The sequence below is a fragment of the Sciurus vulgaris genome (assembly GCF_902686455.1).
Source record: "Sciurus vulgaris genome assembly, chromosome: 6".
NCBI classification, from domain to species: Eukaryota; Metazoa; Chordata; class Mammalia; order Rodentia; family Sciuridae; genus Sciurus; species Sciurus vulgaris.
Genome location: NC_136466.1, coordinates 18,654,071 through 18,672,066, shown reverse-complemented (window position 1 = coordinate 18,672,066; position 17,996 = coordinate 18,654,071). Strand labels below are relative to the sequence as shown.

The 17,996-nt window shown below is 40.5% G+C and overlaps 1 protein-coding gene across 3 annotated transcripts in view; it reads right to left on the bottom strand.

The window, feature by feature from the left end:
- Positions 1 to 16,105, bottom strand: part of GABRB2 (gamma-aminobutyric acid type A receptor subunit beta2) — a 238,738-nt gene extending 222,633 nt beyond the window's left edge. The window contains exons 1-4 of one of the 3 annotated variants that reach the window (XM_079145510.1): positions 15,782 to 16,105; positions 14,399 to 14,627; positions 14,184 to 14,275; positions 13,091 to 13,158 (exon numbers count right to left, since the gene is read on the bottom strand). In XM_079145510.1, the coding sequence (XP_079001636.1) occupies positions 13,091 to 13,158; positions 14,184 to 14,275; positions 14,399 to 14,475 (237 nt within the window). In that variant the 5' untranslated portion in view covers positions 14,476 to 14,627; positions 15,782 to 16,105. Of the gene's footprint in view, positions 1 to 13,090; positions 13,159 to 14,183; positions 14,276 to 14,398; positions 14,628 to 14,720; positions 14,736 to 15,781 lie in introns of those variants that run through there. The other 2 variants (XM_079145512.1, XM_079145511.1) reach the window with 2 other exon arrangements.
- Between the last annotated feature and the right edge of the window lie 1,891 nt (positions 16,106 to 17,996).

The following is a 17,996-nucleotide window of genomic DNA, read 5'->3' as shown; positions in this document are numbered from 1 at the left end:
AAAAAATATTTTAATTAAAAAATAAAATTAAGAAAATTAAAAACATGGTTCTCAGAACTGACTCATCAAATAAATAGGAAGAGTGGTATGCTCTCTTAGAAAACAAGCCAGTTAATACGTTAAAATGAGAGCTGATCTTTCTACATAACCAGACAGTAATACATTTGCCAGAAAATATTTCTCTGTAGTGTTCAAAAGAAACTGGCACAATAATTTTATTAGATTTCTTACAGAACAGAACTTGGCCTCTAAAACCTGAGGTCTAAGAAAAAGCAGCGGGCATCAGAAGGAAATAAAGTAACTTTCTGCTTTTCTTGTGGTCTCAAATTCTATATAAATCTTTCATCTCTAAGTTTGGTAAGAACTTAAAATATTACGACTTTTAAAATAAAGGTGTCATTCTCTAGTGGATTCTGTTTTAAAAATGGTTTGCCATACAGACACACAAATGGGATTCAAGTAAACATTTAGGAGCATTCTTCCAACAAATGAGCTAGACTCAAATATAGACAGCCCAGCACATCAACCCCACCAGTGTGGGAAGTACTGCAGCTTAACCACGCTTGAAAGAGAAATGATGTACACAGCCCATCAGAGAACCCTGCAAGAGATCTTCCTTCAGCATAGCAACTCAAATGTTCACTTGGCCAAAGAAACGAATATGCATTTTCAAAATATATCTCAAAGCTTCTTGTAAGTGAAGGAAAAAGAATACAACACTAATATTTCATTTTTTTTAATTATGGTGGCTTCAATGACAAGTACAAAGAAATGGTGATTAGATTTTAACCAACTAATTGGTATTTATTCACTCATATTTACAATTCTTTATCATTTCTGCTTTGTATTTATGGTATTTGTTTAAAATGGCCTTTAAGTTGTTTCATTCAAGGTTCAAGTTAAAAATATTCCTTGAAACAACTGATGAAGTCAACACCCTTACAAAAACTAGTTAAGTTTGAAAGATGACTTCTGCAATTTGCTTAAAATCCAACCATCCAATGATACAGTCCTTTGCCAACTGAGTTTACCTATAGTACCAAGAATCAGAAAAATTCCATTATGACTTTAAAACCAACACTTCCTTTTGAGAGAGATGCACAGTATACTCTGAAACACTACTATTTCTGTGTTAATGATTTAGGGGTTGCAATGTAGGAGAAAATGTGACTATATTCATGAAAAATATCAATTACTTTTAAATTATCTCAGCTTAAATTCTACTATGTGATACTTCCCATTAATAGAATAATAAGCAAAATGAAACCACCTTGATTTGCTACTATTTATGAGATTCTTATTTTCATGGGAAGTGAAAAACTTTAAACAAGTGTTAAAGTGAATATGAGATAAAATATTATAATTTGTTTACTTTTTTAAATTCCTCTTTAAATTTCTATTTTGGATAGTTTTGATAATATATCACTTAATGCACATAGGTAAATTGATTCATATACATGTAGTGAGCAAGTCAAACCAGAGGTTTAAAGTCTCAGCAATAACCAGCATGTGACCCTGAGCAAATTAATTACTCAAAACTTAAATTTCTCCTCTGTAAAATGATCACAGATAAGTTCCTTCAATTATGAAGTTGTTGGAAGTTTAATTTAGCTAAAACACAATGTGCATCTTGATATGGGCACTGAACACATGGTAAGTGCTCAATAATGATTAGTTCTTACTAGACACATACAAAAATAGATGTCTAGGTGGTTGAAATCCTGAATTAATCTTCACAATTTTGGTTCAAAAATTTGTCACTATATGTGACAAATTCTAGGTAGACAGCATTCAAATATATGTGTATATATATATGCATGTACATATATATGTGTTTATACACATATATAAATGTGTACATGCATATACATGAACATAAATAGATGACTTACAAAAGAGGCACCTACTTATGCAACTGTTACATAAAACTAAAAGATAAACATTAGAAGTCATTTTTCAACTAGCATAGATCCATGAGACTTTTATTATAAAATGGAATTTTTAGATTATTTAAATTATTAGAAAAGATTCAAGGCTCTAATAACTATCTACAGTTAAAATCTTCCAATCTATATGAAGTGATTGGGTCAAAGTAACAAAATATATTAATAAACATATTTATAATGATATGATTCATTATATATTAGTATTAGAATATGACATGTTAATATATAATTAGATATTAATTATGATAACATTGACACTCCAAAGATGATAAATTATATAATCTTATGGAAATATAGTTGTAATAGATATGAATTAATGAGTATTTCATATTAATAATTTTAAAAGGTGCATAATTATTAAACAGACTTATCTATATGAAGTGCTTGGGTCAAAATAACAAGATTTACTGAGAAATAACATCATTTTAATTAAAGTAAAAACTAAAGTAGCAGAGTGAAAGTTTGGCTTTGAGACACTAATTATTTCATTAAAAGTGTTGCTGTAGTTTGGGTCTGGAATGTCTCTCATAGGCCAATGTGGTACAGCAGGGGTCCCCAACTCCTAGCACTACTGGGAGGGGCTGGGACCTTTAAGGGGCGGGGCCAAGGGGGAGGAAGTTAAGTCCTTGGGGGATACCTTCTCTCTTTGCTTCCAGGCTGCCAACACGTGAACAGGATTCACCTACATCATATTCCAGTTATGCTTTACGGTGCTGCCACAGGGCAAAGCACTAGGGCCAAGTGACCAGGGACTAAAAACCTCTGAAACCATGAGCCAAAACAAATCTTTCCTCTCTTTAAGTTGATTAGCTCAAGTATTTTGGTTTTTGTTTCATAGTAATGGATATCTGACTAAACCAGAGTCATGGATAAGTCTGTGGGTAAACAGTTTTTAATTTTTTTACTTAATAGTCTGGCACCGATGGGGAACCGAATTATTGATCTTTGAGGCATCAATATCAAGGTGCTCCATCAGTCAGGCCTTACATTAAAGCATATCCTTCAGGCACAATGATGAAGCAGCCACAAGTAATTACAGAAAGGAATTACAGTGGCATTTACCTACATCAAGTGCGTGACACTACCACTACTAATGAGCAAGCAAATATCCATCTTTTAAATAAAGAAGGATTATACAAATCATATACTAATTAATGTGTCTACTAAAATGTAAATATTTTCTGATGTTTTTCAGACATTTTAAACTAACTAATGTTGCTATTATCTATTTATTCATAGTACCAAAAAATGTGCTATGTTGTTCATCTCTCCCCTTATTATATAGACTTAATTCAATTTTTCTAAACACAACATATGTGTCAATAAAATTAGTGTGGATATTCTACATGGCAGTTTTTAAAGGTAAATACTTTTTAGCTTTTGCAGTCTTACACTCAGTAGTCCCCTGCTTTTACATTTGTTTCTTGTGAAAATGCTGAAGACTCAGGTCAAAGCCTGTACCTAAGAAATCTTAATATCTACTCTGCAGAGCTCTCAAGGTAATATACAATTAAGCTTCCCCCTACATATGCACCCCTACGATTCCCATCCACTTACTTCCTGTGCAATCTTAATAATTATATGACCTCTCTAGTCCTTAGCTTCCAGATTTGTAAAAGACAATGCTGGTTCCCAGTTCATAGGCTTTCTGTGAGTTAAATGAGATAATCATACACATCCTAGATTTTTGTCTTAGTAACCCTGTTATTACTAACATGCAATGGCTTATTCATATTGTCCATGTCCCACTTCACTCTCCAACATGACGATTCCTCTTACTCTCCATCTACTGAAATTGCCTTGTTCTTTCTTTCTCAGTTCAAGCTCTCCCGGTTCCATGAAATCTTCCTCCACAAATCTCAGTCACTCAATACAATTGGGTCTTTATCATTGTAAAAGCCCTTACTATAACCAGAGACTGGTCAGTTGTTGGCCAGTACCATTATTGGTGATAATATTCACTTTACTTCCTTTTAACTAGTGTTCTGAACACAGCATCCTTCATCCTGATGGTATCTCCACTAGTGTCATCTAGAGAGCTTGTAAACAAAAACAATCCTGAAACCCATCTCTGACCTGCCAAATTAGTTTCTGAGCATAGATTCAGGAAGTATGAATATTAATGCGAAACTGATCATTTTCTTGCACAAAAAACGTTTACGAATCACTGTAAAAAATTGAATTGTCAACATTTTATTTCTACGTCTTAACCTGAGGAATATGGCACATTCCTGTCCCACCTCTGAAACATTCTTAGCTTCATTTTCCCCTCACTTCTTCCTTCAGTAATTATGATTAATTCTTCTAGCTTCTAGAGAGAGGTTCGACTCTGATATAAAAACTGTCTCAAAGCCTTCTACAATACAGCCTTACTCGTATAGCGCCAGTTTAGGTAGCAGTTGTTACACATTTTTTGGTAGCCTGACCACGACTGCCCTTCAACTACTCCTCCAACAAACTCAGTCCATATTTCCTGAGCATCTAGTAATTATCAGGAATGAGCTCAGCTCTGGGGATGCACAGAAACCTGGCCTCAAAATCTGGGATCCTCCTCTACGGCTCACTCACATATCACTTTTCTAAGATACATGTGGATTCACTCTAAAACTTCATTAATTTAATTGTCCCTAATGTGTTAGGACAGAATTTATATCATCTTCAATTGCTCAAAGAATTACTTTTAAGTTAAGGCCTCCTGGCAAGAAAATGGAAAGTAGGTGCCAAATTACAGAGCAAGGAAATGAGACTTGGCAGTAGAGATGGCAATAGAATGTGAACAAAACAGAGCATCAACACAAGTCAATGGCTCAACACGTCCCACATATTTTTCCATAAAAATCCTGACAAGATAGTGTAAACTCTTTTATCTCCTTATTTAATAAAATACATACTTTGCAAATAAAATGAATGATTGGTAGTAACATATATCTTGTGTTTCTATCTTTAAAAACTCATAGCCTAGCCAGGTGCAGTGGTCCATGCCTGTAATCCCAGGGTTCAGGAGGCTGAGGCAGGAGGATCTTGAGTTCAAAGCCAGCCTCAGCAAAAGCCAGGCACTAAGCAAATCAGTGAGACCTGTCTCTTAATAAAATAAAAAATAAGAATGGAGATGTGGCTCAGTGGTCGAGTGCCTCTGAGTTCAATCTCTGGTACCACGCCCCCCTTGCACCAAAAAAACAAAAAACTCATAGTCTTCTAATTTTTTTCTTTCTCTTTTAAAGGCCTGTTTCAAGGTATATATATATATGTCATCCAAAAACAGTGTGATTTTGGAAAACTGAATAATGCCAGGATAGAAGTTGAGTAAAGATTAGCTGTGTCAAAGTAATAAGCCAAAGTAGTAAATAATACTGTCAAATACATATTTAAATCTACACGTTATGTAAATTCAGTTCTCTATTTTGCCTATGACTTTCATACGATCATTAATGGTGCAAAAGTAAAAGTAAATAATATGTCCCTTGATTTTCAAATAGTCTACAAGTAAAATTCTGGCTAAGAAACTATAAAATGGATTTAATAGATTCCTATTTTGAAGAAATATAGGCAATTAATTAAAAAAAGAAATTGTGAATGTGCTCCTTTGTGTGCATGCATGTGTAAAACCAAAGATTGTGGAAAAATATGCACTCATTGACAAGCGTGGTGGAACTGTTGTACATTTTTTAGAAATAACACTGTAAAAATAGCCCTGGTCTATTAAATCAAAATACACAGTTATAACATTTCACCTACGAGATAACTAAGTAGGATGTGCAAAATATGAATAATAAACAAGAATTAGGATGTAACACAGGCAAATTAAAACAGGTTGAATGGAAAGATGAGGATGTGATGCTGGTTAGTATTTTTAAATTGCTTTTTCCACAATATCCCACTAACCATCAGTGAAAATGGCAATTGCACTCAAGAGCCCTCACTTGCTAAGGGAGTCTCCTTGCCTCCACTTGCCACGTAGCAGGCCATCACCCTTCACACCACGCTTCTGCAAGGGGACAGTGTTGATCCCCGGGGCATGCTTGGCAATTTCTAGAGACATTTTTGGTTTTCACAGTTTCCAGGGTGCAACTGGCAGAGATCAGGCATGCTGTGAAATATCATGAAGTGCATAATGCAGCCCTCCACAGCAGAACGTCACCTGGCTCAAAATGCCAACAGCACCACGTAAGAAACCTGCTACGGAGAACCTGCAGAACAAGCCTGTGTTCCTCCTAAAAGTAAGCCCACCTGCCCCACCAAAGAACATTTTCTCTGACTTATATTCTTGTGGGAATTCCAAGCAATATTTCATCCTTTGGGGGGGAAAAACAGCCAAAACACACAGATGCACTTTTCAAATATAAAACCCAAGGTATTTCCTTCACCTGTTTTCTCTTACAGGCTAAGCCCAAAGTCAGCTCCTCACTTCATGCCCCAGGCAACAAAAGCATTATTCAGTGCCATAAAGTAACAGTAAGGGTTTGCTCCAAACATTAGCCAAGAGAAACAGATAGAAACTATCAAGTGTGTAGTTATTTAAAATTGATGAAATATGAGGTCTGGCAAATATGAGGTGAAAACAACCACCTTTAAGCGAATTATTTTTAGGAACAACCAATCAGAATGCACAAATTATTCAATCGCAACCAAGAGAAAAAGTGCAGCTGTAAATCAGACCTTAAAACAAAAAAAAGAAAGAAAGAAAAGGGTGTGGTCTTTCCACACAATGCCCACCCACAGCTTAAAACCGAAAAGTTCCTGAGAATGAATAAGGCAACATTTCATTGCAGTTATATATCATAAATTATTACCCTGGATGGTTACCTGACAGAATTTGCTGAAGCTCTAGAAATATTATTAGACAGCTAACAAATGGCACCCATATGCAATAAAAGAAATGATGACAAGAGCAGCACCCCCAACTCCTTGAGACCCTGCATAAATCTTCCTTTACTACTTGGGAATTGTGCTAAATAGATATACTATATAATATAAGTTTCCCAAGTACAGGAACCATGTCTTATATTTAACCCATACTGAATACAACACCTACTTGAAACCATCACTTCAATAAAATCAAAACATTGTGAAGATAAAGAGCGAGAAGAGTAATAGAAGTATCTCATGAAGGAGCAGTTCGGTTTGATCCACTCGGTGACTCCAAAACAAGAATAAAAATAGCTGTGACAAAACAGGGTCGACACGGAATGAAAATGATCAAAGAAGAAAGCCTTGCAACATTGGAAAGCACCATGTAACCAGGCTAAGAACCAGGGATGGGAAGGTGATCACTTGCTACCTGTGTGACCTTGAACAAGCCACTTCACCTCTCTGGGTCTCCAGTCCCCACTTTTGATTTTAGTGATCTCAGTTTCTACAGGAAGTTTATTAAGATGAAGAACATTAACACGATATCTGTGTAAGTTAAGGGCTCAGTAAACACTAGGTGACATTATTATATTACTGTGATACCAATGCTGCTACTGCTGCTGCTGATGGAGATTGCTGAGCACTGTACACATGGAGGAGGAGATGGAGGAGGAGTAGGAGAAGGAGGAGGAGAGGAGAAAGGGAAGGAGAAAAAGCACTTGAAGAAAGAGCTTGCCAAAAGAGAGTAGGAGTTTCTAAGCACACCTGGTGTAGAATTAAAGCCTGCCAGTGGCCACCGAGTTCACATACCCTTCATGGAATCATGGTCATGCTTCCTGAGTGACCTCACTGACCTCTTCCCCACAACAGCCAAAGCTAGCCCCTGAATCTCAAGAGAAAATGTCTCCTGCTACTGAGAATGTATAGGTCTTCGGGCAAGGAAGCCTGCAGCCTCCTTCCTGATCCTTCCACCACCTCCTCTTTGCATCTTCAACCTGCATCCTTCTAAACAGTATTTCCCTCCAACTCACATGATTCCTTTTCATCGGTTTCCCTCTCCCCGCTTCCCTTCAGATCCAGACGTTTCAAAGTGTAGTCTCCATCCACCAAACTTCCTCTGGCTGCACTGTACAAACATGTCCTCTTACAACATCTGGGAGACGAGTCTCACAACTAATTTGAGCTGATTCTTGGGGCATCTGACACAGCTGGCCATTTGCTGCTCTTTTACGTGCTCCTGCATGTGGGTTTCTAAGACATTACCATCAGGAGGACCTCACTCTCCTCCCTGCCTGCTCCTTAGCTTTTGATCTCTTTTGTAGGTTCCTTTTCAATTTTCTATCACTTAAAACGACAGCGCTCACCAGATCTTACTTTGGGCTGTCTTCTCCATTTCTTCTCTGCATCTAGTTAGTTCTAAGTGCCACTTTCACACTGACAATGCTCAAGTCTATCACTCTAGTCATTACTTTTTCCGTAACTAAGGAATCACCTAACTCCACTTGGATGTTCCTTGTGCGTAGAAATTTCAGCATTTCCCAAACTCAACTACTCACTGTCCACCCACATATTTCATCCGCCCAGCATCCACTGCCCTTCCTGTCCTCCCCGTAGTGATCAATGACACCACTGGAAATGGGATTTACCAAAATGCACTAAGTTCACCTCTTCTCATTTCCACCCCTGTCTTCGTTGGTCAATACTTCCCAGGTTTCTGAAGCCAGTGTTCATCTCATCTCCCAACCTTAGGTCTTGATCCAGATCAGCCCACCTACCACCCTTCACACTACCTCCTAGAGGTATTATCTGCTCTTGTGATTCTCCCAGGGACATCTCTTCATGGGTCCCTACTGCCTTTGGGAAAGAATCTGGACTTACTAGATAAGACACAAAATTGGCTACTTCCTATGGCTTCAAAACCAGTTCTGTCACCCCTTACTCCCCCTGCAGTCATTTAAACCTATTTTCAAATCCCTAATACCATTTATTTTTCCTGAATCACACCCTCTCTTATATGCCTCCCCCCCCCTCCCCCCGCTTGGAACACTGGTCCACAGATCTCTAACCTCTTCTTCATGAAGCTAATTTCTGTGCAGTGGCACTGTATTCTATATGGTACTATATTCTGTCAATTTTCCCTTCAAAGCACTTGTGATCCTATGCTGATATTTTAGATGGTGGATGTCTCTCAGCTGAGTTCTATGATTCTCTGCTCTATTTCTTCACATATAGATAGTTCAGTGTGTGGTGAACAACCATGAATTCCTGCTAAGAAAGTGAATTCCTCATTCATTATTTGTAGCATTCACCCACTGGAGGAGACACTGCCTTGTCTAGATATAAATTATAAACATGATAGAATAAGATAGAACAAATGTCTGAAATATGAGGCAACTTGAAATACCAAACATGAAATGACTGGTGAAACTAACAAGTAATGAAGGAACTGATAGGAGAGAGACCTCTGTGCACACACTTGTGCACCTCCCTGGCAAAAAAGGGTTAGAGAAAAGATAAAACTTCAGCTAAACAGAAGCACAATGAGCACCTGATGTGGAATTTAAGATTCGTAAGCACCTAAATGTTAAGTTTCATGAGGTCAAGGGACAGACTTGTCTTGTTCACTACTCTGTCCATGAGATCTTACACATGCTTGGCTCATAGTGGCTGCTAAATAAGTATTGGTTGAATGGAATTTTAAACTGTGCAGCTGGTGATGCAAGAAACATCTGTTTAAAAAAAAAAGAGAGAGATACTTTTCTCCATTTGCTATTCCATAAAAAGGTAATTTGTGTATGTGTTTACTAGAACTCTTTCCTCAAAAGTGAAATATTGCTTCACTCGTTGGTTGGCAAATGTGTTGCTTCAAGATGGAGAAGAATCTGCTTTAAATGAAGAGAAAGCTATTTCAGTCCATAATCCTCAGAGCCAAATTTGAATCTTAAAATGCACTTTTCATCAAAGAATCTTAACAAAAAGATTCCTGCCAATTTAACCAAAACATCTAAAAATACTTCATTCCAAAGCCAAGTTTCCTGCTCAGGAGCATTCTAATTGAGATCTCATTCTTCCAAAGATCTTCCATGGGGTGACACTCTCCTGAGTCTCATGGCTTAGATACCATTGCCACCTTCTTAGAACTCACAACTCTAAGCCATTTAGGAATTCTGCATTTTCTTAATGCTTTCCTAAATTCCCAAGTTTTCCTGGAAATTCTTCATATCCAATAGAGTTACTATTACAACCAAGCAGGAGAAACATGTAACTCTAAGTTGGAAGTCAACTTAACATGCTCCTTCTCATTCCAAACATGAGCAAACTGAGACCTAATGAGGTACATTATCAATGCAAGGACACTTAGGGCAGAAGCAGGAGTGGATACTTTGTCTCTTAGATGCTAGGAGAGCATTAATTTCTGTTCATGGAGCACCAATACACTAACATACCATTTTTTTTTTTTAATTTCTGGTGATCACCTGAGACAGGTAAAATGGAACTGTTACTTTCCATTAACAGGAAGGAAACTGAGCTCACTCAGGCTGTGAACGTCCTCAGCAGTACAACTACCATCCAAGACTCCTGATTCAGTCCAGGGTCTTTTCATCACTGTCACTTCTAAGAAGCATCACATTGACATGGATGGACATTTTTTTCTTCAACACAAATGAGTCAACCGCAATTTAAAATGGTCTAGTGCCAGCATTTTTCAAAGGAAGATGTGCTAGAATAAGAAAGTCACAATTACCAGAGGCTACAGTCCAAAAAGTAGAATGAGGGAGACATATGCATGTTAATCAACTGTGAAATTTAACTTAAAAATTAAACAATCATTCTTTAGGAACTGAATCTAACCAAAAGATCTTAACCCTTTTAGAAATGTGTTTTAAGGACAATATACCACAAACATCACAAACATCTTCTTTTACTTAAGCACTAGTGATGGAATTACTTATCTGTTGCTGTGAAGCTTGTAGCCATATTTAAAAATAAAGTAACAACATATAACATATATAACAAAAATTTTCATTGGAGGATTAGTTTTAGATTCTTTAGATTGCTAGCTTAAATGATGCTCATTTTTTAACAAGCTACAGTTGAACATGTCCATGAGTGTCAGCATTAGGCTAAGAAAGGAATCAGGCTTCAAACTTTTAACACTTAGTTCTAATCAGTAATGCTGCAGTGCTGTCCCATTTACAACTTGACATTTATTTTTGTACTTTCAACATCCCATGATTTTCAGCAACAGTAAATAGCTTTAAATGATAACACCTCTCCTTAGCTGGATCTATATTTTGACTTGCAGTTCTTGGCATGGTGTCCACCTGAAAGACCTCTCCAAAAATGTTTCATGAAGGGAAACATGAATAAAACTTAAGAAAGGAAAATAAAACAAATACTCTACCACTCCAAACAATTTTCTATGTAATTCATTTAAGTTCTTGGTTAACCAACTGCAATAAACTCTAGGCATCTCATAATTGTCTCTGGATTCTAGATTTTTCCTACCATTTTCTCACAAAATACCATTTTAGTGATTCTGTAAAGAAGCAAGTTTTAAAATAAAATTTGAGAGGAGAAAAAGAGCATGAATAAAGAAAAACAGAAAAGTGTCTGATTCAACCACATGTAGGACACACAGACTCACACATGACTTCTATATAACTTTGTTTTCAGCAACACAATTTAGATTCAAGTACCTGGAACTTAGGAGATATACACATTAGGACCATTTTCTATTTTTATGTTGAAACTCAGAATACAAACTGATGAAAAACCTTGAATCCCAAAAAAGTGAATATCTGTATAGCTGAGAAATTCGTTTAAGAAACATTCTCTATCCACACAGGGAATCTCTTAATGTGTGGTTCTGCACATCCAATATCGTCTTTGATCAGCATACATATCCATATAATAAAAACTTTGACAAAAATTAGAACACAAGAAGAGTCATGCCACTACAAAATTGCTGAAATAGTTGAACATTCCCTTAAGTTTTCGTAAGATGCTTCAGAATCTTGCCACAATCCCACACTATCACTTATTTTTGGACAATGGATAAGGTTATACTGGCTATTTAGGTTCCTGTTTGTTTAAATTCTAGGAATATGGAAATGTGTATAATGTTGAGAGCCGGTTCAAAACCTAGTACTTTGGGCCTCTTGGGTAAATAAATAAATGTCCTAATTCTCAAGCTGGCTAAGAAGTGTCTGCATAAAATCTTCCACACTACACCCCCTTCTTTAGTTACCCATCCACTTTCTGGATAGAAGGATGCCATAGCACAATATTCTTAAATGTGCTGTGTGCTCTTGTCAAAAGTAACTCTGGAGACTTACATCAAAATGTGGTCCATATAGGTGGACTTTTCCAAAGGAGGAAACTTTACAAACACAGAGTAGAAAAGTTATCATAGAAATGTCCCAAGTTAGTGGGGGAATCTGGGACACTTATAGTCATGCATGTCTGCAGTGCCCCAATGGGGGCAGCAGGGGGCGCTCCTGCATGAAGCAAACCCCCCACAAGTGCTTCCCGTTTGGGGAACACAGGCTTTTTCTCTTATCCCCAAGTTCAAGAAGATAGCCAGTAAAGAGAGTAGCTGTCAATATATCATACAAGCTTAGGACACTAGGTGAGTAACTTTCCAGAAGTGACCAGAGATGACACATTGAACTGAGTCTGTCTGCCCTTTGGGAACTGAGTGACAATTTTTATTTTTGTTTTCAAGAACAAAACGGGTTAAAGCCTATGGCAAGCAATGAGGATGAAGAAGGGGGTTTTCATTAACTATAAAGAGGTGATTTCCAAAAGCAACAAGTGGGCCTCAGTATCCCAGATTTGTTCATTTAGCCTCTTTACCATAATTGAGTTTGTAGGTTATACTCTGTTAAATAATTTTCTGTTAAAACAAAACAAAAAACTCTTTCCTTTTCTCCTAACCTAACCCCATTCTAGAAAATCACTTCATGAACTGAATTTTCTATGGAGCTTAAAGAAAGATGGCATCTGCAGGGGTCTCCAGCATGTGGCTACCTTTTACAAGCAAACATGTGATTCATGTATCTCACTCCACACCAAGATCCAAGTATCAGAACCAGGTTGGAAACAATATTAAGGACCAACACAAGCCAGCTCTGTAACCTCAAACACAGTGAATTTCAAGGCAAAATTCCATGCTCTTTCCCACTCCTCATACATACATTCCCACATATCCCACCCTCAATGGCTAGCTCCCTCCTTATCCCTGTTTCCAATTAAAGGTCTGCAGAGACATAGCCATAAACCTCAGTACTCACCATATTGACTTCAGAAACCATGTCGATGCTGGCAATGTCAATGTTCATTCCCACAGCCACCGGGGGACCTGCAAACCAACGTGGTCAGCCATGTGATTTCTGAGAACTTATTCATTCTTAAAAAGAGTTGTCTCTGGGCATAGGACACCCTGACTCAAACCCCTCTCCACCGTTAATCCTCAAATGTTTCACTTTCCTGCTCCTTTGCAAAAATAGTGGGAGACACCCACTCCTCTAGGAACTGCTCCACTGAATATGCACACACGTGTGCTGGTGGCTGAGCGATTCCAGCTCCAGCGCTGTCTACATATGTAGACGTCTCAGCTTGTGAATGCACAAAACTTAGGGAAGCATAGGAATCATTCTAGAGGAGAGGATTTTTATATATTGCACTGAAACCCCCTCCTCCTCATTCTTCCCCACACCCCTTCTCTGTGTGTAGGTTTTAACTCTTAAAGTGCCAGAAGAGTCTAAAGCAAAATTGAATGGGCATATCAGTATATTTAGGTTTGCAGTCAGAGATGTCATTTCCCACCTACCCTATCTGCTCCCCCTACCCTCTCATCCAACAGCCCCTCCCCTTCTCCCTCCAGGCTCCTGAGGCTTGGAGGAGTGGATAATATTCAGACATGAGCCACTTTAAACCGTGGCCAAAGGAACTCTTCCAAAGTAGGCGGGCACAGGGGGTTAATGCCACCTCTCCACCAATTGCCTGCACATCTTGTTCTCAAAAATGTTCACAATGGCCTTCTGTAAGACAGATTCTCTGGGCACACCATTAACTAAACTTAACAGGCTTGTCTCTCACGGAAGCAAAGACAGTAAAGCAAAGGATTTCTAACAGTGAAGGAGATGGAAAGCAAGTCACCAATTTTGAGTTCTCACTAAGAGGGTCTCTGAGAGACCTCTCAAGTATGGGATAGCAACACCCCAGGGTAAGTTTTGATCCGTTTTTCAATATGGGAAAACAGAGATACATTCAGTGCACCACATGCACCCTCAACTAAGGGGGAGGAAGAGAGCGCACACAAAGCTCAAAAGGCAGCTTCAGCTATAGCTGGGCTGTTTCTTATTTGCAAGGCAACCCCATTACCTCCAAAATCTGGTCTCAGACGAATGTCATAGCCTTTCAGCAGTCTATCCACCGTCTCTTTAACCAGCGACATATTACTAGGGTCATTGACACTAAAAAAAGAAATGACAATAAACAGGCATCAATAAGGAAGCAAGCACATCGTCTTCAGCATCCTTGCTCACAGAGGTATGCAGACAGAATTCCTCCAAGTAAGAAAGGAAAAAGACACTTACCTCTGCGCACAGACAGCGGCGATTATTAAGGGGAATGACCAAATCCCAAAGTAGCCCCTTTTCCGGACTCTCCACATCCCTTTAGTTTTTGACGGGATTGAGGGTTCCAGTGAAGAGAGGAGATCCAACTTAGTCTGCCCAGTGCAGTAATTCTAATGTGAGGCGCATGCGCACGGCGTACCAAAACATCAAAGGGGCAGCGGCGGCTGCCGGGGACTGAGCAGATTTCCTTGTTTAAAAAAAAAAAAATTAAAGGGGAAAAAGGAAAAACATATACATGTATAATATATACATATTTGAATAATATAAAAAATCACCCCACAAGAGCATTCCAGAATAAAATTTGTGTTGTTCTTTCTCTAAAACAAAAACAACTACAGCGTCTGGTAAGTTTCAGTAGTTGCAGGAGGCAGTTTTTCACCTCGCGGGTTGTGGATTTTCGGTGTGTGTATGCGTGTGTGTGTGTGTGTGTGTGTGTGTGTGTGTGTGTGTGTGTCCGTCCTCTCAAATATGCAAAACCAGATTAAGAATTTAAAGGAGAGCAGGTGTCGGGTGCGAATGGAAGACGGGTGCCTGGAAGCCCACTTCTGGTCTGAGCAGGCAGACGGGGAGCAGGAGTTTGAACTTTATTTCCTTGGTGAACAGCATCCCCTGCCTGGGGCAAGACCAGCGTGGGGGTGGGGATGTGCAGCCTGGGTTGGGGGTGGGTGGGAAAGGGAATCAGAGGCGGAGGGAGGGAGGTAGAAACCAATGGGAAGCGTGTAGAGCAACCCCATGGATTTGGGGCGGGTGGGGGGAGTGCGGAGAATAAGAAAGAAATGGAAAACATTTTTTTTAATAGGAAAAAAAAAAAAAAAAGAACAAAAAGAATAAAACGATGCTCAGTCTGTTTCGGGAGTCAAAGAGCAATCTCTTCACTACTCACGAGCGATTCCTTTCTCTTCCTCCTCACCCTTTGCCCCCTATTCCCAGAGATGAAAACCTCGGGGTCCTGGTTTCTGGCGGTGTGACGTTCCTGACCCGCTAGTACCGGTTATTTATAGCAGGAGGGGGAGGGGGCGAGGGGAGCAGAAAGGCAAGGCTGTCTCTCCAGGTTTGGGTCCGAATCTGCTTTGGGAACCTACTAGTGGGCAGGGTGGGGTTGGGATGCGGGGGAGATGGGACCTGGGGGCGTGAGGGCCGCGGGGGTGGGGGCGTTGGGCAGTGCTCCAGCACAGGTGCGGGGGACTAGAGGGCGTGGGCAGCCGCACGGTGCGGGAAGGGCAGGTGGCGGGCAGGGTGGGACGCGCCTGGGCCGGGCCCCCTACACTCCCTCGAACGCACGCGCACCCGCGCGCACACACACGTGCAGGCACACTCCCCACCGCGGCGCGCCCTCCTTACCTCGCGGGCCCGCGCTCGCTGCCCACTTCGGCGGCACTCACAGCGGGAGCCTCCAACCCCTGGGTCCGGTTTGGAGAGCTGGACACCGGCCGTTCAAGGACTGCACCCCTAGATCCAACAAGCTCCAGCGGTCCCTAGAAGGCAGGCAAAATGAAGGAGAGGCTCGCGACCGCCCGAGGCAGCGGATTCTCCCTGGGTTTCCGCGCCACCTCTTTCTTTCTTCCCTTCCCCAGACCGGAGGGACTTGCACACCCGAGGCTGCCTCTTTCCCTCCTGCCTGAGGCCCCGATCGGTTCGCCACGGCCACAGGGACCCAGAGAAGTCATCAAGATTAGGGTGGGGAGTGAAAGATGAAGGAGGTGCTCAATTCACTAAAGAAATGTTTCCTCCGCTCCAGAGAAAGGGACCCCAAGGCACGGAAGTCAGGGCCATCTGGAGGAGCCCGAGACCGAGACTACAGGCTCTCAGAGTCACCCCGAGTTTACCTTGGAAAGGGATAAAGGGACGGGGCAGGCGCTCCCGCTCCCTTGGCCCCCACTCCCTGGGGAAGAACAGGAAGAGCCAGAGCTCAAACCCGCATTCCGGACCTCAGTGCTTAGCCTCCAACTACTACTCCTAAACCTTGTAAACATTAACTTAGAGCCCCTACTACGTGCTGGGGAATACTACATTAATTAATTCTTACAACAGTTCTAGCTTTTAGTTATCACTTCAGTGTCCCCATTTTATGGATTTAAAAATTGGTGCACTGAAGCTATGGAACTTGCCCAAGGTCACTCGGGTGGAGAGAGGTAAAACCAAGATTGCACTTCGGAAACAGCGTTCCTAACCACCAGACTAGACAACTTCAAGTCCCGATCCCTGACTGCAGCCAGATCTTCGCTGCGGCCCGCTGACCTCCTGAGCCTGCGTGGCGGTGACAGGAGCCGGCGCAAAAGTGGTGCCAAGCTGGTACCTGCAAGACCCTGTGGAGGGTGGGGCCAGGGGCTGCAGGGTCTCGCAGGCAGCCGGCGTCGCGCTGCAGGTTCTAGGACTTTGCAGCACTAGGGGCCATTCTGGGTCCTGATCCAGGCTACAATCGTGACCCACATACCGCCTGATAACCTCACCTCCCCCACCTTGATCAGAGGGTCATTCTGGGGCAATTTAGGGAAGACTACAAAGAAAGTGTAGTTTCCCTGGGTGGTTTCCCTGGGAGGGAGGACGGACAGGAAGGGGGAGCTGTGTGCTTTCATCGACTAAGGAAGTTTCTAGGTTACAGACAGGTAAAACAGCACTTTAAACACCACGTACAGACAGGGCGTTCATCTGCAGCGTGGCGCTCTATCAGGCTCCGAAACTCGCTGGAGGCATCCAAAGGAAAACACTGGAGGAAAGGTAGGAGGTGGGGAGAAGGAAAGGGAATCTCTAAATCAATCTGTATCTACTTGGGTTGACAGTTACAGACCTATGGCCAAGGCAAAGAGCTCACTTTCATTCGTGCCCGCCCCCTCCCCTCGTATTGCATACAGTGGGAATCTTTTACACAAGCTAACTATAATGAAGAGGCAGAAAAAGTTTGGATTATCAGCATTGTAACCAGAGGATTCAGGAAACAGTTTGAACTTCAGGTAACCAAATGAAGAATCCCTGGAAAGTTCCTCTCTCCCTGAAAATATCTAAAAATAGGACTTGCCTTCTGACCATATTACCAGCCCCTTCTACTAGGTCCACATCAGTTTAGGTTCTTAGAACAAAATTTGATCAACGAAAGAAGCCACATGTATTCTCACCCATCTAAAACAATGATAAAGACCCAGTGAGTACTTAAAATATGTGTTGAAGACCTACTGTGTACCTAAAACTAAATAAGTTAAATAAAAGTAGTTTGCATTTCAACAAGGACAATAGTACAGTACAAGTTGAGCATAAAGAACTGGAGGTAAATCTTTCCCTTCAAAATCTAAAGCTCAAATATATAGTAACTTTATAACTTGGACAAGTCATCTAACCCCCCCAAGCCTCAACTTCCTTTCCTGGAAAAATAGTAAGAACAAGCACTGAGGATAATGAACTGAAAAGGCAGACATGATCCTTATCTTGAAGTTTTCACTCTACTGTGAAGGAGAAAACTATTAGAAAAATAGTTGTAAATGTACCATGTGAAGTGAAAACAATAGATCACAGAATTCACAATTGATCCATGAAACTCATTCTGAGTTTGTAGGTAAAACTT